The sequence below is a fragment of the Petaurus breviceps genome, unplaced genomic scaffold (assembly GCF_028583685.1).
Source record: "Petaurus breviceps papuanus isolate PSGF00001 unplaced genomic scaffold, PetGlider_PUasm1.0 185, whole genome shotgun sequence".
In the NCBI taxonomy this organism is placed as follows: domain Eukaryota; kingdom Metazoa; phylum Chordata; class Mammalia; order Diprotodontia; family Petauridae; genus Petaurus; species Petaurus breviceps.
The window spans coordinates 2,793,126-2,816,318 of record NW_027185797.1 but is presented as its reverse complement, the minus strand read 5'-3'; the positions used below and the strand labels follow the sequence as shown (position 1 = coordinate 2,816,318).

Here is a 23,193-nt window from a genome sequence, read left to right as displayed (position 1 = left end):
TGATTTTTAATTTCTCTTTAACAAAAGACAACAACAATGATTAAATGGCAAATATTTGACAAATTAAGTTAATTCAAACTTTAAATGTTTAACAAAAAGGACCTAAAATTTATTTCAAAGACTTTAAAAAAAAGTTATTGTTTGCAATGTAATTTCAGAAATAAAAATTTAATAAAGGTATTAAATTTAAAAGTCTATAATTCTGAAGAAAAAGTACTAAACAGTACTCACTTAGAATTATTTTCTTTATCTTCCTCCAACTGCGATATCAACTTGTTATTACGTTCTTTTTCTGTTTCTAAAAGCTCCAACACATTCTAAAGGGTGCAATTATAGGCATATTAATACCAATAATACCTATTCAATCAATCTGCATTTTCTGGCACCTACTGTGTGCAAGTAAAACTGTGTTAGACAAGGAGGGAAACAGATGTAAGATATTCTTTATTGAGTGGGACTTCAGATGGGCACTGAACACAGGGGAAGGATTCAGGTAAGTGGGAGAAGGTAGGAAGAAAGGACTTTCAGATGAGAAGAAAACAGTGTACACAACACTATGCCCCATTTGAGAAACAATGAGTAGAACAGTGTGGCTGCTGCTAAAAGAAACTTTGGAAGACAAAGTTCAAAGTGGGGGTGAGCTGGTCTGAGAGTGGAGGCAACAAATTGTCTAGTTATAGAAAGCAGATACTATTTCTTTTTTTTTTAAATTGAACTGCTAAATTTTATTTAGCATCTAGTGAAAATCAAGATAATTTCCCCCAATATCTATATCAATTCTTTTTTTTAATCAAATGCTTTATTAACTTCTAGTTTACATCATTCATTTCCGCAAGATTTTGAGTTACAAATTTTCTCCCCATTTTCCCCCCACCCATCACCCCAAAATAGCAGTCCCACAGGATATCCCCTCCTTCAATCTGCTCTCTGCCATATCTTCTTCCATACCCCCTCCAACTTTCCAGTAGGGCACCACGGATCTCTATGCCCCAGTGCCTGTATATCTTATTTCCCATTTACATGTAAAATAATATTGATAATGGTATATGTATGTGTATATATATATATATATTTATTAAACATTTGATTTTAAAACTTTGAATTCCAGATTCATTCCCTTCCTCCCTTGTTACCCACCCTTACTGGGAAGATAAGCAATTCAATATAGGTTGTAAATGAGTAGGCTATGCAAAACATTCTCATAGTAGATATATTGCAAAAGACTGACTATATTTCCCTCCCTCTTATCCCACCTCCCACTTATTCTATTCTCTACTTTGATCCTGTCCTTTTTCAAAAGTGGGTGGTTCCAACTTCCCTCCCCCCCAGCCTGCCTTCCCTTCCATCATCTCCCCTCTCATCCCCTTCCCCCCTACTCTCCTGTAGGGTTAGATACCCTATTTAATGTGTATGTCATTCCCTCCCTAAGCCAAATTCAGTGAGAATAAGGTTGACTCATTCCCTTTTGACTTCCTGTTCTTCCCCTCCTTTGTAACCATTATCTCTTCTATATGAGGTAGTTTACCCCAATCTGTTTCTCCCTCTCTCCTCTCATTATATTCCTCTCTGACCTCTTAACTTCACCTTTTAAGTATCATCCCTTCCCATTAAACTGGTCCTGTGCCCTCTATCTATGTATACCTGTACACATATATACAGTTTACATACGTATTCATACGTCCATATACCCTCCTATATATATTCCCTTCAATTATTCTCATAGTGAGAAAAGTTTCATCAGTTACAATTATCGTTTTTCCATGTAGGAATGTAAATAGTTCAACTCTGATCAAAGTTCCTTATGATTTCTTTTCCCTGTTTATCTTCTCATGCTTCTCTTGCTTCTTGTATCTGAATGTCAAATTTTCTATTCAACTCTGTTTTTTTCATCAAGAATGCTTGAAAGTCCTCTATTCCACTGAATGATCATATTTTCCCCTGAAGCCTGATACTCAGTTTTGCTGGGTAGGTGATTCTTGGTTTTAATCCCAGCTCCTTTGACCTCCAGAATATCACATTCCAAGCCCTTCAATCCCTCAGTGTAGAAGCTGCCAGATCCTGTGTTATCCTGATTGTGTTTCCACAATATTCAAATTGTTTCTTCCTGGCTGCCTGTAATATTTTCTCCTTGATCTGGGAATTCCAGAACCTGGCTGTAATATTCCTAGGAGTTTTCTTTTTGGGATCTTTTTCAGAGGTGATAGGTGAATTCTTTCAACCTCTATTTTGCCCTCAGGTTCTAAAACATCAGCGCAATTTTTCCTTGAGAATTTCTTGAAGGATGATTTCTAGGTTCTTTTTTTATCATGGCTTTCCAGTAGTCCAATAATTTTTAAATTATCTCTCCTGGATCTATTTTCCAGGTCAGTGGTTTTCCCAATGAGATATTTCACGCTGCCTTCTATTTTTTCATTTGTTTGGTTCTGTTTAATAGTATCTTGATTTCTCATAAGGTCACTAGCTTCCATTTGCTCCAATCTAATTCTGAAGCAATGATTCTCTTCAGCGAGCTTTTGAGATTCTTTTTCCATCTGGCAAATTCGGCTTTTTAAGGCATTCTATTCCTCATTGCCTTTTTGAGCCTCTTGCCATTTGAGTTAGTCTATTTTTTAAGGTGTTATTTTCTTCAGTCAGGTTGTTGACTCTCATTTCATAATTTTCTTGCATCGTTCTCATTTCTCTTCCCAATTTTTCCTCTACTTCTCTTATTTGGTTTTCAAAATCCTTTTTAAGCTCCTCTATGGCCTGTAACCAACTCATATTTTTCTTGGAAGCTTTTGGTGCAGGAATTCTGACTTCACTGTCTTCCTCCTGTTCCATGCTCTGATCCATTTTGTCCCCAAAATAGGAATCTAATGTTGGATTCCTCTGTTTGCTTTGCTTCCCTTTTTTACTCATGTTGCCACTCAATTACTTGACTTTTGGGCTTTATGCCACAGTAGGACTCTGCTACCAGAGAGGGGAGCTTCGTCCCAAACACTGGGATTTTCTTATCTGCTGAAGGTATTAGTTAGGTGCCCTCTGTGAAGCCTCCACATGCTCTGGCAAGCTGGTCACACAACCTAGGTCCTCCACCCTAGATCACAATCCAGATCCAAGCCAGTTAAAGCAAGAGCGATTACCCCTCAGACTGGTTGCTAGGTCCCCTGTAATGGGAATGTAAATTTGTAAGATCTTCCCTGCCCCTAGGCTAAAGTGCACCTGTAGCCTGGGGTGGGAGGCTTGTTTTTCAGTAGATACTTCTTGATTGGCCAGTGAGTCAATAAGGTTGTTACATTCTCTGAGCCAGCAGAAAGGTATATAAACCCTGATTTGAGGCTTTGTTTTGGGGCTCACTTTGAGAAATGTTCTGTGATTTGATCAGATGAAACTCTGGAAAGCCGTTGTCCAGAACCCCCCGGCTTTGAAACCCAGATGTTGATTTGGTATGGATGTAATGGTTGGACAGTTTGGAAATCTGTCGACTTGATCTGTTTCTCTGACTTGATAATTCTGTCTGTGTATTCTGAAGTTCGGGTGCTGACCTTTTCCCCCTAAACTAGGTAAACGATACATGTTTGACTGATTAAAGTAAGCTTGTTAACCCATTTTGAGTTGCTTTCCTTTATCAAAGCAGATCCAAGAACCTGTGTAAGCAGCCACCCTAGGGACGCCAGGGTGCTTGCTGCTACATCCCCCTACAGTCTGCAGGCCAGGAGCTAAAGCTGCCACAACCTCTCACTTTGTCCTTAGCATCTATGGGTTGATAATTCTGGAAATGGCCACAGCTGCTGGTGATCTGAAGTCCCTCCAGCTGGAGGCTGGTCAGGCCCACCCTGGAACTAAAACCTCCGGCTTGCATGGGGCTGGGCTTGCCTCCCACAGCGCTGTGCTGGCTGCTCCCTGACAGCCTGCCAGGCTGTCCTCAGTGGGAGGTTAGTTTCTGTGTGTCGTTTTGTGGGTTCTGTAGCTCCAAAGTTTGTTCAGAGTCACCTTTTACATGAATTGGAGGTGGTGGGAGCCAGAGCCCAGCGGAAGTCCTGTTTCTACTCTGCAATCCTGACTCCGCCCTCCCCCCCATACTATTTCATAAGCAATGGGGCACCATAGATGGTGGCTAAGACATGAGGGCCACTGAAGGTTTTCAAGATGGGATATAAAATGATCAAAATTGTCACAGAGTTATATGAAAAATAGTCCATCAGTTCAAGAAAAACTTCAGTGACTTAAATCTAGATCTATATATCCAGCTATAGTCTCTCCTAAACCCAGTCTTATATCACTGACTACCTTTGGACACCTCCAATGGAAGTTCTGTAGGCATCTACAAATTCACTATGACCAAACCAGAACTCCGTCTTCTCCAGAAAAACTGTGCCTCTTCTCAACTGTCCTATTTTTGTTGAAGGTACCACCGTCTTCCCCATCAACCAAGCCTGTGACTTTGGAGCAGGGCTTGACTTCTCTCATCTTCAATTCTCCTGTCTAATCAGCTGCTAAGGCTCATCTGTGTCTCTAATTACCTTTCAGCTCTCCCCCACACACTGGCCTCCCCCCACACAACTGTCAAATTGATAATCCCAATGCACAGTTCTGACTCTGCTGCTCAGCAAGCTCTCAGGGTGCCAGTGTCTCTAGGATAAAGGCTTTTAAAGTCCTATATCATCTGGCTCCAACCATTTTTTCAAGCTTTCCTTCATATTCTCCATGTTATAATTAAAACAGGCCTTTTGGCTGCACATGACCAGATAATCCATCTTCCACCTTTGTGCCTTCATATTGGCTAATCCCAAGGCCAAGAATACAATTCCTCCTCCCCTCCACTTCAGGACCCCTGAATTCCTTCAAAGCCCATCTCAAGTGCTCTTGCCTATAGGAAGTTTATTCAAAGCCCTGAAGGTGCTAGTGCTTTCCTTTAAGAAATCACCTTATACATATTATGTATGTTAATTTTTCATGGACATGTTGTTTTACCTTTTAGACCCTCAGGTCTTTTAGGGCAAGACCTATCTCATTTCAATGTTTGCATCCCCAGGGCCTGACACACACTAAGGCCCTAAGAAACATCTGCTAAACTGCAGACAGACAAGTCTAACCCCTGTAAGCATGAAAACATAACAAAGACAATACATGTGTGCATGATGCTTTCCTCTCCTTCAAACCATCAACCATTTAAGCACTTCAGAGATGAAAGAGCAAGAAATCAGCATGTGAGAACTTTGCCACCTTGTATCCATGTTGAACTCAGCCATCATGTTACCTTCTTAATGGCAGCTAAAAACATACAATAGAACCTTGCAAGTCTTTTCCTATGTATGCCATGTTTATTCATATAACAATGACATTTCTATTCATTTTCCAAGTCCCCCAGGGCAATTTTACACAGGATTTCCATGTGTTGTGAGAATCTGGCTTAAAAAAATCAACATGGCATTTGTGTGAATGGCAATACATAATGACTCTTAAGTGAATATAATAGCTACAACCATCAATAGGGTCTAGAAGAAAGGGTGGCTAGGTGGCACAGTGAATAGAGCACTGGCCCTGGAGTCAGGAGGACCTGGGTTCATATCTGGCCTCAGACATTTAACACACACACACACACACACACACACACACACACACACACACACACACACACACAACCTAGCCATGTGACCTTCAGCAAGTCACTTAACCCCAAATGCCCTCCAAAAAGCAAAAAAAAAAAAATTGTGTCTAGAAGAGATCTCTCAAATGATTTACCCTTAAGACCCTTAGCACTAGGCAAGGCTTCAGCTTTGAACATTTTGGAAGGGATGCTTCAGTAAAACTGTAAACTGATGAGATTTAGCTTTAATAACACTCTTCAGCTAATTGCATTTTAAGAGTTTTGGGTCCACTCACGGCTGGGATAACTAGCTTTCAAGTTAGTCTAAAACCCAAACTGGCAAAAACATTCAAGGGCAAGGGAGGAGTGTGAATGCCAGCTCTCAAATGGGACTGAGCATTACTGATTGTGATCTCATCATTCAAGGCAATAACTAAAAACAAAAGCACAAGCCTTACTTACACTGAGTTCAGTTTGCAGAGTCTCATTTGCTTCTTGGCAGTCCTGGAGTTCCTTGGAAAGCTGATCAGTCTCAAACTTCATCACTTCCTGGAGGTTATCATAGGAGTCCTGCAGGCAGGCTTTTGTTTCAAGCACTTTTTCATGCTCTAGTCTTCGTGTGAAAATATGAAATATGAAAACATTATGACAATGTTAAACAGGGACAGTCGATGTATTTTAGTTATTCATGTTATTTAGGGGTATGCTATTTGCAATTTAATTATTCCACAGCAAACACAATTTCAAGTTGGAAGGTACCTAATAATTTCATTTGAATTACAATTTTAAAAATATCTCAATTCCATCCAACTACTCTGTGCCAGGGAAGATATGAGAGGACAGAGCTTGATTCATTTTGAGAGAAAGCTGTTTCCACTACATCCTAGCAAGGAGGTTAACTGAGAAAGCCAGCTTTCTTCACCACCTCCCAGGCAGTCTGCAGCGTGGTTTCATTACAGGTAGGACTTGATTTACAAAACAGCTAGGTTTGTAAAAAAAAAAAATTCTGTTTTCAAAATTAAATCATTAAGCACACTAAGCCCCACTACTTAACAGAGAATCTTGGGTGAAACAAAGAATTTTTTGTTACTCAAAATTAACATACTTGAATAATGGTTTCATTTACTCACTTATCTGGAGTTCCCTTAGCTTAAAACATCCTCTGACCAACCAAAAAAAAAAATCCCCAAAGTCTATACACTTTTCCACCAAAGAGCCCCTCACTTCTTCATTCAGAACCTACTTAAGATTTATTCTTTCTTCTGATACAGTTCTCATAAAGTTGTGGTTTGATCTTTTTTTTCTGATTTATTCTAACGATGAATATTAGAAAGAAAAAAAGGAGAGTACTGCTAAAGAAAAGTGCATCAACAACAGCATGAAATGACAATTGACAGATGAACAGATGGTAATGAACACATTACAAAAAAGGAGATGCCATTTTAAAAAGCACAGTACTATGGGGTCATTTAACATAGGAGCTCGCAAATCTCAATAGGCCCTCAGGACATTACTGAGTTATGGCATAGTATCACAACTGATTTTCATAATACGATCCTGAGTCATCAAGCAAAAGTTGCTTTTAATTATGGTTACGGTATATTCTGCTTAAGAATTAAAGCAAGAAGATAGGTGATACTTAATCAAAATCATTAATGCAATGTTTGATTTGAACCTAAGAGTAAACTCCAGATTCTTCACCCACTGCCATAGTAAAGGAGAACCTGTCTGCATTTAGGCTAATGGGATTATAAATTCAGAGATGGAACAGAAGTCAAAGGTCACAGGATCACAGACTTAAAAGAGTGTGAAAGGACCTTAGAAGTCCACTGAGTCCAATTTCTTCATTTTACAGAAGAGGAAACCAAGGTCCACTTTCCAAAGTTTCCTCCACATAGCTTCCAGACTGACATCTTTCTCTAAAGCACAGCTTTTATCACATCACACCCTTGCTCAGGAAGCTCCAGTGACTTCCTCTTGCCTCTAGAACAAAATACACACTCCTCTGCTAGGCTTTTAAAGCCCATCTCCGTCTGCTGCAACCTGAAAGCACCCACTCCTTCATAGCCTCTACCTTTTCAGGCATAGTACTTAGAACAGAGCTAGTGAAAAAGAAAAGCTTGATGAATGAGAAATGTATTCTTGTATTTATGGAGTACTCTGCCAAGTCGGCAATACCAACTTATTCCGATGTCATGCAGTGAGTCTCCCCATGTCATAGAGGGCCCAGGGCACCCAGGCAGGAAGTGTTAGATCTGTGACTCTAAAGTTATCCATCTTTCTATCCCAAATGGCTCAAAGCACTGGTACCTGTGTTATTTCTTCAAAGTAAGAGTAGATACAAGAGACAATAACAAGACACACAAAACACTGCTTATCACAATAAGCTATGGAGATGGTTGACATGAACAAAACAAAGTTAATGTTCAAGTAGATTACAGAAAAAAAAACTCTATTGGACAACTCTACACACAATCTGTATGACAAACTTTGGACAATCAGTCATCTAAAGCATCAGGCAACCTCATCAACAGCAAGAATGCCATACCTGACATTGTCTAGTTGGAGCTGCACATCCATGTGTTTTTGGGAAAGCTGACTGAGCTCCTTTTCCTGATTTTCTCTTAATGAACTGTATTCCAATTTCATTAAAGACAGTTCCTTGTCTGCAGACTGAAGAACTATACGCAGGTCCCGTATTTCACTTGTCATGACTGAAAAACAACATTAATTTTGTAGGATTAATGAGTCTGCCTCTACTAACAATCTATTCTGACGCCACACACTGTGACATGGATGTGACAGCCAATAGTCAATTAGGGTTTATTAAGCGCCTCTTCTGTGCCGGGCACTCATTAAGCCCTAGGGACATAGACATATATACAAACAAGAAGACAGTGAAGATAACCAGAGAAAAGGCTTCTTACACAAAGTGGGATTTGAGTTGGGATTGGAAAGAAAGCAGGGGTAAGTCAGGAGGCAGAGATCCCTGAGAAAGCAGTTTTAAAGCCCAATGGCTTCTCTAAGCCATTGCCAGTAAAAGCTACACTCATAAAGCCCTACAAAAGCTGACTGTGCTTCAAGTCTGAGAAGCAGCAGAATGTCAGAGGGGCTCATCAAAGTATCAACTGCTCTGTGTGTCTGCTGTGGTGTGACAAGCTTGTGATTTCCTTGGGTGGAGGGAGCAGCCATGTCTCCCATGAAAATCTCATATTCTTGAAGTAATAAAATGAACTCAAATTTAACTCATCATGCCAATAATTAGGGTATCAGCAAAGTAAAAAACAAACAAAAAAAACCCTTTCTGAAGTATTGTTTTTGCTGAATTTGAAGTCAAGAAATTGGACAATTAAGCAGTTAACAGTCTAGTATACTTGTGGACTCAAAATATTCCTCCTCCTCTACTTCTGGGCCTATGATTTTACTTAGGATTTCTTTCATAAACTAATTATTTTTAGAGATAAAGTCAACCAGTCCTATTAGCTTTTATTAAGGACCAACTGTACCACTGTGCTAAGCACTGGGACTACAAAGACAGAAAACAGTGCCTGCTCTCCAAGAGCTCACAGTCTGATGGGGGAGGCAACAAGCAAACAACTATGTACAGAGAAGATACAGACAGGAGAAAATGAGGATAGGCTTAGAAGGAAGGCACTAAAATCAAGGGAATCAGCAAAGGCTTTTTGCACTAAGTTGGATTTGAACTGAGACTTGAAGGAAATCAAGAGGCAGAAATGAGAAGGAAGAGCTTCTAGGAAAGAAGCCCAGCCAGTGATAAAAGATGGAATTGGGAGTTATCTTGTGGGAAAAATGGCAGGGAGACCAATATCCCCAGATTATAAGAGTATTTGGAGGGCAGTAATTAGAAAACAGAACTCATTATTACTCATTTGGCCCTAACACCAATCCTATGATGGCACAATATAAGCATTTGTTATCATTTCCTCTTGAAGAAACCAAAGATCAGAGAGGTTAAAGACCTGACAAAGGTCACAATCACAGTAATTGATGAAATCCTGAATCAAATCCAGGTCTTCTGACTCCAAATTGATTGGTCTCCAGTCTCACATCTCTGCCCACTCTAATACATCCTCTACACAAAGTGACTTTCCTAGCCTGGTCTGGCCATGATACTTCCCAGCTTCAGGAACTCCAGTGGCTGGAGCCCCAAGGATCACATGGGAATTGCTGTAGGTGTCAGGTGACATCCTTTACAACCTGGTTTCCACATCCTCACACACTCTGAAATCTGATCTACTCTGGGCTTTCCAAGTATTTCCTAAATGAGGTCCATAACCACATAACAAATGCGTTTGGTCTAACTATCTGCATAGGAAAAACTAAGCAGAAAAAAAGAATGCCTACTTTCCAGACTAAGATGTACATAGACCTTGAAGAGATACTACAGATGGAAAACTAAATAGGTTGGCAAAGCAGGAAAACAAAGAAAACAATGACTGTGCTACAAGGAAATAGACCCATTGATGCCCCAGCGGTGGAACTGTGGACTGGTCTAGCTACTCTGGAGAGCAGTTTGGAATTATGTCCCCAGAGTTACTCAATTGTGCATACATACCCTTTGATGCAGCGAGATCACCACGAGGCCTGTGACCTACGGGGCTCAAAGAAATAAGAAAAGGGGGGCAGCTAGGTGGCACAGTAAATAGAGCACCGGTCCTGGAGTCAGCAGGACCTGAGTTCAAATCCAGTCCTCAGACACTTAACACAAAAACTAGCCCTGTGACCTTGGGCAAGTCACTTAACCCCAATTTCCCTCCAAAAAAAAAAAAAAAGAAATATGAAAATGTTCTATATGTACAAAAATATTTATAGCAGCTTCTTGTGACAAAGACATGGGATGTCCATCAACTGGAGAATGGCTGAATAATCTAAAGTATGTGAATGTAGGGCAGCTAGGTGGTACAATGGATAAAGCGCCCAGCCTGTGGTCAGGAAGACTCATGTTCATGAGTTCAAATCTGGCCTTAGATATACTTACTAGCTATCTGACACTGAGCAAGTCACTTAACCCTGTTGTCCTTACTCTCCTCATCTATAAAATGAGTTTGGAGAAGGAAATGACAAACCACTCCAGCATCTTTGCCAAGAAATCCCCAAATGGGGTCAGGAAGAGTTGGTGGCCATGACTAAGAGCAGTAACAATGTGAATATAATGAGATATTCTGTAAGAAATGAAGAAAGACTGTTTCGGTGAAACCTGGAAAGATTTGCATGGAGTGATACAGAGTGAGCTGAGAACAATCCATACTATAATATCAACATTGTAAAAGTGAACAATTATGCAGCCTTCAGAGCTCTGACCAACACAGTGACCCAGATTTCAGAAGATCCCTAATGAAGACTGGACTAAATGCAGAATGAGAAACAAAATTTATGGAAGTGTCCACTATAGGAATTTGTTCTGTTCAATACATATATTTCTCATTAGGGTTGGGCTTTTTCCCCCCCTCCCTGGGGAGGGAGAGCTGAAAAAATAAAACATTTCATGATTTTAAAAAAATTTGATTGAAAAATTAACTAGGCCCAGAAATGAAAAGGAGATAGAAAGTGGGTTAGATATGCATTAGGGAAATTTTAATAATTCCAAGTTTCTTCCTAAAACAAAGACTCATCTTTTTCTTTTTTTTAATATGGATCTTCTTCCAGTGACACAGACAGTGTATGTCTGTGAGTCATGGAATCACCCAGAAATCAACTTTGGATCTCCCAAAGAATGAGGAGGTACATGGCAGGAATAGGTAGGCTCTAAAACATGACCAAAAGCAACTGCACCAAAGAAATGGTGTAAAGGATATTATCAGGGAGATTTATAAATAGAAGAAGTGGTGAGATGGCTTTATATCAAAAATGAGTAGTAACTGATGAGGGCCCACTTGCTCTCTTGGTATCCATGCCATGTCAAGAGAGCTCAAGGGCGGGTGCCAACATGTTAGATGGAAGCCCTTCCAAAACCCACAAGAGAATACGGACAAGTTGAGTTGCAGGACAAGGTCACACTCTGTGCCACTGGAGGGAGTACTCACATCGATGATACTTCAGGTGCAAGCACAGGAGTGCAGAAGTACAAGACACAAGGATTCACACACAATAGTTTACAGGTACTTTCCAAGGCAGCATAAACGTTTTAAATGGTAATAATACTGTTCTTTCCAAGTGTCGGAAATATTTGTGAAAATTGCTTCAGAGGATGTACTATGATTAATACACTTGCTACAAACAAAATATAAGTAGTCCAGCTTCAGCAAAAAAATACAGACCATGAAGGCTGTTTGAGCAGCAAGAAACAAAAACTCACAAGACTTGAATGAAACTATATAAAAGAAAGCCAGCCTCACCAAGCACCAAGTTACCAACACTCACACTCATTCTTGCTGTGAGCATCTTGAAGCTGTTTTTCAAGGGAACTCAGTTGTGCGAGATAGTCCTGCTGCTGTTTATGCCAATCAGTTCTTTCTGAAGAGAAGAGCTTTGGAAAAAAGGATCACCATTAAGAAAGAGGAGAGAGGCATAACAGCAAATCACATCGAAAATAATTCACTATTTAAAGGAGTCATGTTTTAAAGTCTTCTGAGTAATAAGAAAAAACCTGGACATTGATTACATTTGAATTACCAAAGATTCCCATTTTTCTTAGCTTGAATATTTATGGAAAAAAGATGGGGAGCAAAAATCAATAGCACTATCTGATAATTCATAGTAAGTTAGAATTCATTCCAGTAGTCATATATTTGTTTCATAAAATTTCAGATGTCTATTTCTTTGTTTTCTCCTTTAATGCCTAAGTCACATGCAATTTTTTTCTTACTTAACCTTCTTATGTTAGGATCTATTTTCTACACTTTTGTACCTCCTGTGTTTGTGTGGAATGATGCTCTAATTTGTCAATATGCTGCTGAAGCTTCATGCTTTTACTTTCTTCTTCATCCAGCTTTGTCTGAAGAACACTCAGCTGTTCCTGAAAAAGTGACAAAAGGTCCAATCAGAGATAAAGGTAATTTTACAAAGATCACAAATGATGCCGCTACTACAATTAGGTGGCTAGGAGTCAGGAAGACTCTAGAAGTTCAAATCCAGCCTCAGACATTTAACAGGTGGGTGATTTTGGGCATATGAGATCACTGCTGTCTGCCTCAGTTTCCTCAACTATAAAATGGGGATAACAGCAGCTCTACTTCCCAGTGTTGTAAGGATCAGATAATATTTGTAAAGAACTTAGCGCAGGGCCTGGCACACAGTAGGTGCTTAATAAGTATTTGTTTTCTTCCTTCCTTCCTACTACTACCAGAAGAAGAACTGGAGGGATACCTGCGAACTGCCCATATCCCAACGGGGAGGCCCAAGGGCCCAACAGATACAAACACTACATGGATGCCTTTCCCTCCCTAGTCTCATCTAGCTCTCTGGAGGCTGCCACTACTCCCAGTTCCTCCCCATCAGAGGTAAACTCAAACCAATTAGCTATGTAAGATGGCAGCCGTGGCTTTCCACCTGTCCTTCAGCTTACCCTTTCTATATATGCTGTCCTTCAAATAAAGGGTGTGAGCTTCCTAAGAGCCAGGGCTGCCTTCCAGGGGCACACCTCCAAGCTCTGCGCATGGTGGCAATAAATACTCCTTCACTGTGCCAGCCGTCACCACAACCTGAAACACCACAAAAATCTGCAAAAAAGGCAAAGGTCCACCTCGTGGCAGGAAAACCCAATGTGTTTCAGGATCACTGCTAGGCTTTTTCAGCATTTGTTAATGTGGCAAAGCATTGATTAAAACAACTACTCATCGAAACTCTGGATTAACCTATAGTTTTCTAGAAAGTTCCCTCTCTGGAACAGGAAGGGAACAAAGTCTAGATTGATTTTAGACTCAAGTTATTGGAGTATAAGCATATACCAGCAAACCCTAAGATTTTATTAAAGCTAAGAAAGAGCCAAAGCAATCCCTATATGGAAAATTGCATATACGCCACCTTTCAATTATACTACATTTAAGATAACTTTTAGGGCGGCTAGGTGGCGCAGTGAATAGAGCACTGGCCCTGGAGTCAGGAGGACCTGAGTTCAAATCTGGTCTCGGACACTTAACACTTCTTAGCTGTGTGACCTTGGGCAAGTCACTTAACCCCAATTGCCCTGCCTTCCCTCCTCCAAAAAAAAAAGATAACTTTTAAACACAAAATCAATTTTAATACTGCAGGAAATTAAACAGCTAAAATTCAAGACAAATAAAGGCCTAAAACAGAGAATATCATTAATATCCTTTCTTTTGGCAACAAGTTACCTGAACCATTTTGAGTTCCTCAGAAATGGCTTCATAAGCTTGTTCATTCATCTCTGGAGGAACTGGTTCATTGAATATATCCGTATTCAAGTCATTTGTGTTCTGGGTGTCCATGGAGCTAAAGTTCAGGATTTCAGGACTTAGTCGAGGTACTAATCGAGACCGAAGCTGATAAGCCTTTGTTGGAGTAGTTATGATCTGTTGCAAAAATGATCGTGAAATGTAGCATTAGTACATTTTAATATAATCATTTAAAAACTGTGTGAAGAGAGATGTGTCTCATGGTAAGGTACATCAGATGAAGATAAGAAACCACCCTCTAAATTTCTTGGGCCAGAGCAGGCTCTAAAAAATAACCCCTAGACTTATAAGCAGTGTGTGTAGTATATCTTGAAAATCACTGGCCTTTCCTCCCTCCTCCTCCTCAATCTCTGTGCATGACATTGTCAACTATCATCTACTTCTGGATACTGCCTTTTCTCTTGGCTTCTGGGATCTTGTTCCTCCTGCTCTGTCTGACCAGTCCTCTTTGGTCTCCTAATGTGCTGAATCTCCCCTCCTCCACCCTTGTGGATGGGGATCCTCCAAGTCTTTGCCTTTAACCCTTCTTTTCTCTTCCCACAGCTTCATTGGCCACCTCTTACACATGACTGATGAGGATGCCCAGATTGATGCCTGTGGTCTTGATTTTCCTCCTGAGCTCAACATGCTCAAGACTCAACTGAGTTCATGCTTTTTCTTTTTCCTTCATGATTTCTGTCCATGGCTCCACCAGTCACCCAAATCTCCCACATTCAAAATGTCAGGGCTATCTTTAACATTTCGTATTTTAGAAAGGCTTTAGCAAGGCCACTCTTTTTTTTTTATTAAATTTTATGTTTATTTTTAGTTTACATCATTCATTTCCACAAGATTTTGAGTTTCAAACTTTTTCCGTCTTTCCCCTCCCCACCACTCCAAAACAGCGATCCCACTGTATACCCCCTCCCCGAATCTGCTCTCTCCTATATCCTCCCCTATCCCCCTCTGACTTTTTAGTAGGGCAAGATGGATCTCCATATCCCAGTGCCTATATATCTTATTTCCCAGTTGTGTGTGCTTCTAACTACCCTCCCCCCCCAACCTGCCCTCCTCTCCATCATGCTCCCTCTCATTCCCTTCCCCCCCTACTCTCCTGTAGGGCAAGATACTCAATTTAGTGTGTACATCATTCCCTCCCTAAGCCAAATTCAATGATAGTAAGGTTGACCCATTCCCTTTTGCCTTCCTGTTCTTCCCCTCCATTGTAACAGTTTTCCCCTGACTCTTCTATATGAGATAATTTACCCCATTCTGTCTCTCTCCTTCTCCTCTCATTATATTACTCTCTTACCTCTCAATTTCATCTTTTAAATATCATCCCTTCCTATTCAATTGATCCTGTGCCCTCTGACTATGTATACCTGTACACATATATACACACACATATATTCATAGGCATATATACCCTCCTATAGACATATATGTATGTATACACATACACACACATTTATATTCCCTTCAACTATCCTCATGCTGAGAAGTTTCATAAGTTACAATTACCGTTTTTCCATGTAGGTATGTAAATAGTTCAACTTCGATAAATTCCTTATGATTTCTTTTCCCTGTTTACCTTTTCATGCTTCTTATATTTGACTGCCAAGTTTTCTATTGAACTTTGATTTTTTCATCAAAAATGGTTGAAAGTCCTCTATTTCACCGAATGACCGTATTTTCCCCTGAAACATTATACTCAGTTTTTCTGGGTAGGTGATTCTTGGTTTTAATCCTAGCTCCTTTGACCTCTGGAATATCATATTCCAAGCCCTTTGATCCCTTAATGTAGAAGCTGCTAGATCCTGTGTTATCCTGATTGTGTTTCCACAATATTCAAATTGTTTCTTCTTGGCTGCTTGTAAAATTTTCTCCTTGATCTGGGAACTCTGGAACCTGGCTATAATATATTCCAAGGAATTTCCTTTTGGGGATCTTTTTTGAGAGACAATCAGTGAATTCTTTCAATTTTTATTTTGCGCTCTAGTTCTAGAATATCAGGGCAATTTTGCTTGACAATTTCTTTGTGTGGGTGTTAAGTGACTGAGGCCAGAACTGAACTCAGATCCTCCTGACTCCAGGGACTGCGCTTTACTCACTGCGCCATCTAGCCACCCCCTCTTCAATGATTTTTTTGCATCATTCTCATTTCTCTTCCTAATTTCTCCTCTACTTTTCTTACTTGATTTTCAAAATCCTTCTTTAGTTCCTCCATGGCCTGTAACCAATTCACATTTTTCTTGGAAGCTTTTGGTGCAGGAGTTCTGACTTTGTTGTCTTCCTACTGCCGTTCCATTCTTTGATCCTTTTTGTCCCCAAAAAAGGAATCTAAAGTTGGATTGCTGTGTTTGTTTTGCTTCCTTTGCTTGCTCATGTTGCCACTCAATTACTTGACTTTTGAGCTCCTTGCCACAATAGAACTCTGCTTCCAGAGGGGAGAGTTTTGTCCCAAATTTCTGGGGTTTTCGCAGCTGCCGGAGCTATTAGGAGGGCGCCGTCTCTACAGCTCCCACAAACTCTGGCTCACTGGTCACACACCTCAGGACCACTACCCAAGACTGCGATCCAGATCCAGGCAGGTTAAAGCAAGAGTGATTACCCTCTGAAAGATTACTTGGCCCCATTACAATCTCCAGGTCAGGAGCTCTGAAGTCATCATGTGGAGGTAGTTGCACGGCTGCCTTAGCTGCTTCTCGCTCTGGGAGCAGAGGCCAGACTGCACTCCCACTCCTCCTCAATTCCAACAGAGTTCTACACTGACCTTTTACTTTGTCTTTGGCATTTATGGGTTGATATTTCTGGAAACCGCCACAGCTGCTGGTGATCCACTCTAGCAGCTGCTGGTCTGGGCTGCCCTGGGGTTAAAACCACGGGCTCCCAAAGGGCTGGGCTCAGCTCTCAGCACACTTTGATGGCCACTTCCTGTCCACTTGTCGGGCTGCCTTCACTGGGAGATTTGTTTCTCTCTGTCACTTTGTGGGTTCTGTAGCTCTAAAATTTCTTTAGAGTCATATTTTGTAGGTATTTGAGGTGGTTATTGGGGGAGTTCACAGAGTTTTCCTGCTTCTATGCTGCCATCTTGGCTCCCAGGAAGGCCACTTTCTTATGCATAATATGTGATGTGAACTGATTTCAATTCAAAAAACATTTGTCAAGGACCTATCAAGTGTTGCCAGTTACTGTGCTGGTTACCAAGAGTTTAAACAAGTAGGAACCAATGCCTGCTCTGAAGGAGCTTACATTTTTTCTACTAGGGAAAAATTAAAAATTATCTTAAAATATTATTTTCATGTTGAACATAATTTTTGATTAAATAATAAAAAAAGGAAGAATATAAAGTTACCAAAACCATCATAAACAAAAATAACTAATAAACAAGAGTTTAACATAATGTAAGACAATAGCCCTTTATCCTTGCTGATTGAAAAACCAACTTTTGAAGGAATGTGGCAGAAAAGCCAATTAATCTGAAAATACATCTTCCTCCATCTGTTGCCATGTTCAAAACCCCTCGATTTCTGGGCATATCCTTGTTCATCTTGCATGTTAAGCCCCAAATATTTAGACTCTGAAAAGCAGCTATTGCCACAAACTCTACATGCTTTCCACAGTCCTTCCACCTTGATGGCTTCTTTTCCTTCCATGTTGGCAGCTGAATCTCTGGAAAGGCACACAACCCAGAGACAGCTGATGCACTGACCAGGCTGGGATGGACTTGTGCAGTGAGTGGTTGTCAGTTCTAAAGACGATGATTGATGTGGCCGGCATGACAAGGCACTAACTGACTAAAGATAAAAGGGTGACTTTGACACCACTTGGCCCTCCCGTCCTGACCCCTACCTTCAGGGTCTCTGCGTGGATCTTATTCAACTGAGATACTTGCTGGCGCTTGGACGCTTTGGTAGCCTCTAAAACGCTTTCCAGGCTCTGGTTTGCTTTGCGCAAGGACTGAAGCTCCGACTCCAGTTCCAGTTGCTTCTTCCTGTTCACAAATCACCGAAGCATTAATAATATGCTTATTTTATTGTGATTTATGTGACAAATGAGAAGACATGAAATGAGACTGGCCATGTGCTACTTAATTGTTTTAGTCATAGTTTTCTTTTACAAAATGGAATTGAGTCTTAAATCTGAAAATCTATAGTTTCTATACTGGAAATGACTAATCAAAACAAGTCAATTTTAACATATAAATTCAACATTTAATTAAAAAAAATTAAAGACAACACTTTTATATAAATAGCATTTTAGGGTCACATAGAAGTTTAAAATCTTAAATTCAAGAACAGTATAATTGTTAATGCATTTATCAGACTTGTAAAGGCTGGCTTGGCCTATTCCATAGAGTGATAAAGAGCCAGAAATTGGTCAGTCCATTTATATTCTGGCAAGACCTAAAAGTGTGACCATGGTTGCTTGCTGGTGAACATGATCAACATTTAAAGTCAGATACAGGATCCTAAGTCCAAAGGAGTCAGCATTAAAATTGCTAACATACATCAACATTAGAAAAAGGACTCCTTATTGGATAGAAGTATAGCAAGCAGTCTGTATGAAGGTACACCTACTTGGTGAGCTCTTTGAATTCTTCATATTCTTGCTTTGAAGTACTCAATTCACCCTGTGTTTGGAGAAGTTGTGCTCTTAGCTTCTCTACTGAGGCTGATGAGTTAGACTCTGAAGAAGGCACCAGAGGATGTCCTTGCTGACCTGAGTAATAGAACAAAAGCACAGAAACTCTTAACTACTAAATTGTTGGTTAATATACAACATTTTCAATACTTCTATCAGCCACTCAGCCAACAACATTTATTAATCACTCTCTAACTGTAGCATACTGGGCATTATATGGCCTACGCTGAAGGGAAGCATAAAGCAGGAGAGTTAAAATCAGAAAACATTTCTGACTTTAGGAAATTATAATCTAATTGGAGGTCCAGGTTGTACCCAATGTGTTTAAAAGTAACAGAAAACACAAGCTGAGATGACTGGGAAATACTTGGTTACGGCTAGAAGATATTACCTCAGATAGGGAACGAAGAAAATAGCTAAACAGGCATTTTTCAGAATGGACAACTATTAACAAAATTTGTCACCCAGGATCAGTGTTGGAAGCACTTAGATTTAAAGTATGGGTAAAAAGCATTTATAAGTGAACTTCAAACAGGAGTTATGGGTTATTACATTCTCTATTTTGTTCAAAGTACTTCTGAGGCCATAAAAGGCCAACAAAACATGGCAAGAAAGATCAGTGGAAACAAAATATTTATGACATTTAAAAAAGCTCAGTTCATATTTAGCTGAAATACTGTGTGTGATTTTGACTTCTACTTTAGGATGGATAAAGTCTAGAAAAGAGAACTTAAAATTATCAAGGGTACAAAGGGATTTGTGAAATAAGAATAAAAAATTTGAATTTTTCATAAAATTTCAATATTAAAACGTTCAAGCTTTGGTTAAACTCCAGAACATTAAAGGATATCTCTTAAGGCTTGAAAGAAATAGTTTTAGTATAAATTATCATCATATAGTGTGGAAATAAACTTGTGGAACTCTTTGTCTGAGGTGATGCTACAAGGAAGAAAATATACATATAGTCAAGAAAAGCTTAAGCAATTTCATAGCAGATCACTGCTTAATAGGCTATTTTGGGGAATGCTGGAAGGGGTTGGGCTTTATTTTAAGCCTGACAACAAAATGACATGTACTGGGAGGGCCCATCTGCACACTGTCACTCAGTTGACTGGCTCATCAGTCTGACCCAGGATGGTCTTTATGAGTCTTTTTCCCTTTACTAAAATCTCCATCCGTGGCCTTGTGAATGGTGCAGATCTGGCTCTGGGTTCTCAAAGATTCTGCCAAGCTCTGGCAGGTCCTATCTAGTGAGAAAGGCTTTGGGCCTCTGCCTAGTGACCAAGTACAGGCCTGGTGTCCAAGGACACACCTAGTGACATTTCATGAAGCCTCACCAACAAGAATCTTGGCCACAAGGTGATTATTTTTTCTAGAAACTACTTGAGAGGTGAAGAAGCTTTTGTTAAGCATGTAGTATATGGCAGGCCCACAGACCACCTACTGAACTCCCAGTCCCCAGGTCACAGCTGACGGATTGTCTTAGATTCCTCTCTCTCACCCCTATGTCCAATCGGCTGCAAGGACAGTCCTTTCAATCTTTTCAACATCTCTCAATACACCCCCTTCTCTTCTGACACTGCTTCCCACTTTCACCTCATATAGTTTAAGAGCCTGCTGGGGGGTCTGCTGACCTCCAATCTCTCCCCACTCCAGGCATCCTCCACTAAGGTGCCAAAGTGATTTTCCTACAGCACAGCAGGGCTCACCTTTTCAAATCCCTGTTCAATAAATGTCAGTGGCTCCCTATTACCTCTGGGATCAAAGAAGCATATTTTTGCTTTTATTTTTAAAGCCCTTCATAAAACAGACTCATCCCATCTTTCTGGTCTTCTTACACACTCTATTCCATGATCCAGTGACACTGGCCTCCTTGCTCTTCCCCCACAAGACCCTCCATCTATCAATCTCAGACATTTTCTGGCTGTCCCTCATGCCTGGAACTTTCTCCCTGCTCATCTCCACTCCCAGGCACCCTTGGCTTCTGAAGCCTTTGCTGAAGCTTCCCTTTGCGGATTATTCTCCAATTATCCTGCTCATATCTTGTCTGTACTTCATCTCTCCCCTTAGACTGTGAGCATCTTGAATCACACTTGGCTTTTTACACACTCAGAACCTAGCATATAGTCTTACACGGAGTAGAGCTTAATAAATGTTTGATGAACTAAACCTTCAGTCCAAGTACTTTAAATGGAAATATTATCCAACATCAAGACATTAGATTGCATTATGTGAACTCCAATAGTGGTAAAATGATAAGTAAAAATGGGCATTTTATTGCTATTTCTATTCACTCATAATTCATTACTATGATTTTAAAGAAAATGTATTTTAGTGTTTAAAAGAAAAAACATGATGCACATAAGTGACAATCAGTTCCATATGCAGAGGACATAATATATAAGAAGAAAGAGTCAGCACTTAAAGCTAAAATTAAGACCAAAGCTAGAAAAATATTACAAACACCATTTAGAAAACATGCTGTTTTTCACAAGGCAAATTCCTATATTTCTGATGTACATTATTTCTCAGACCCTCTTGCCTCTCTATTTTGTTTTTACCTTTATCATTTTTCTCTGTGACAGAAATTTCAAAGAAAGCTTGCTCTAATTTTGCGATGGTCTGTGTATCCATTTCCTGGACTCTTTTCACAGATTCTAAGGACCGAAGTCTCTTGTTCTCCTCCCTGAGGGAGTGGTTTTCCATGGCATACTTCACAATACGAGGGTGATGCTCTATCTGTGAGACAGGAGGGTTTATGACTTAGATTACATCCTTACTGTAGAATATGATTTTCTAAACAAATACTTCTGCTGAAATTAAATCTGTTAAAGAGAGAACCAAGATGCCTTTGGAAACAAAATGTTACAATTAAATTAATCCTAAATGTGAGTAATCAGTAAGAGCTGGCTTATTTCCCCAGTTTCATTCATACAAGGAAAATACACTCACCATTTTGACACCAATCATTACATATTTTAACTCTTACCTACTGTAATAGCTAGGCTATGCTACTTCCACAGCTATGAAGGCTGCCAAAAACACAGTATTTTATTATTGCAATAAACTTCCTGACTTCTATAAATCTTTTCATTTGATCCCTTGATGACCAAGAGAGATATGAGATCCTCCCCCCACAACCAAAATCCTGTTAAAACCAAACAGGGTTGGTTGAGGGGTGCAAATGCAACATAAAACAAAAAGTGCTGAGTGGACAAGTTATTTGGGAATGTGCAAAGCCCCAATGGCAGCAGCTCTGTAGCCACTCCTGGAGGCTACAGATGCATCTTTTGGGCCCACCAGCTTTGGGCTCCATTCCAGCTGGTAGACACAGTCCCACTCCACAACTTAAACCTCTTCCCATTTCAGACTGAGGGAGAATGAAGGAAATCAACTAACAAAATAGTTACTGGAATTAAATAGCTCAAGTAGCCTAACCAATAAAATTCATGAAAACACCCAGCCACTTCATCAAATCATGCCCCAGCCTGCTCCCCCTTCACTGTTTATGAGGTTCTCTCCTCTCAGAGAGCAGCCCAAGTAGCCTGGACTCACCTGGTCTTGCAGAGTCCGGATCTCTTCCCTTAACTCATGGAGCAGATGCTCCTGCTCTTCTGGCAGAAAACAGCCCCTTGCTTCTCTCTGCAGCTTCTCTAAGCGCATTATATGATCCTCCCGAAATTTAACGATCATTTTATTGGACTGAATGAATTTTTCCTTCTTGACACTAAGTTCTTCCAACTGCGCAACTTTTTCTAATAAAGACTTGAGGAAGAGATAATTTAGCAAAACTAAGGATAAATGCACCTCTCTCAACATTTTTTAAGAATTCATAAAGCAGATAACAGAAATAGCTTCAAATTAAACCTTAATTCAGATATTTCATATTCCTAGCTTGTATTTTTAACATTTTAACTGGTAAAAATCTGCCTCGGATGCCCTAAATAGCCCTAATCCCACTATAGCAAAACTCAGTTTCTTACCTGCTTTTCATGTTCAGATTTCTTCAAGAAAAACATTGCCTCTCGAAAACAGTGCATGTATTTAGTATTTTCATCTAAAATAAAAAAGAAATGTTATTTCTCCCTCAAAAAAAAAAATCCTAAGGAGCAAACTTTTCAAAATCCCAACACATAACAGCAATAAAATTTTCTTTTGCATGTAAGATTTTTACAGTACAACAGAACACCAGAATTTCAAGGGTTGAAACCTTAAAGTTCAATCTCTCCATTTATAGGGGAATATATTTCTAGGACCTTTACTTATCAGACCCAGGAGTTACTCAATAAAAAAAAAAATTAAATTTTTCTTGCCCTGAGTAGTAAAACTATACACATGTATAATATCTAAAAGAAATAATAGGTCTAAAAATTTTACTAAGATCTTTTTTGTACCATGGTTATCTGACTACAGGCAAAACAATTATTGCTCTTTAGCTGTGTGATATGAATAGCAATAGAAATGGAGAGATGTGTGGGTAGAATATTTGTACTTAAAAACAAGACTATAGAAAATGTCAAAAAAAAAAAACCAGGTCTCATCATTTTAAGCACTGAAAGACAAGTAGGGACATAGGTATCAGAACCTGGTTTATGAGGCAAAGGTGCACTAAAGAGAAATTAGCTA

At 39.8% G+C, this 23,193-nt stretch overlaps 1 protein-coding gene across 1 annotated transcript in view; it reads right to left on the bottom strand.

Moving 5' to 3' along the window:
- The window catches only part of KIF15 (kinesin family member 15), a 63,946-nt gene that overhangs the window by 20,792 nt on the left and 19,961 nt on the right, over positions 1-23,193 (bottom strand). Inside the window, exons 12-22 of the mRNA XM_069088331.1 lie at positions 22,551-22,624; positions 22,123-22,332; positions 21,129-21,306; positions 18,504-18,645; positions 17,776-17,917; positions 13,864-14,061; positions 12,438-12,545; positions 11,951-12,056; positions 8,118-8,283; positions 6,032-6,182; positions 232-317 (exon numbers count right to left, since the gene is read on the bottom strand). Coding sequence (XP_068944432.1) covers positions 232-317; positions 6,032-6,182; positions 8,118-8,283; positions 11,951-12,056; positions 12,438-12,545; positions 13,864-14,061; positions 17,776-17,917; positions 18,504-18,645; positions 21,129-21,306; positions 22,123-22,332; positions 22,551-22,624 — 1,561 coding nt within the window. The remainder of the gene's footprint in view (positions 1-231; positions 318-6,031; positions 6,183-8,117; positions 8,284-11,950; positions 12,057-12,437; positions 12,546-13,863; positions 14,062-17,775; positions 17,918-18,503; positions 18,646-21,128; positions 21,307-22,122; positions 22,333-22,550; positions 22,625-23,193) is intronic.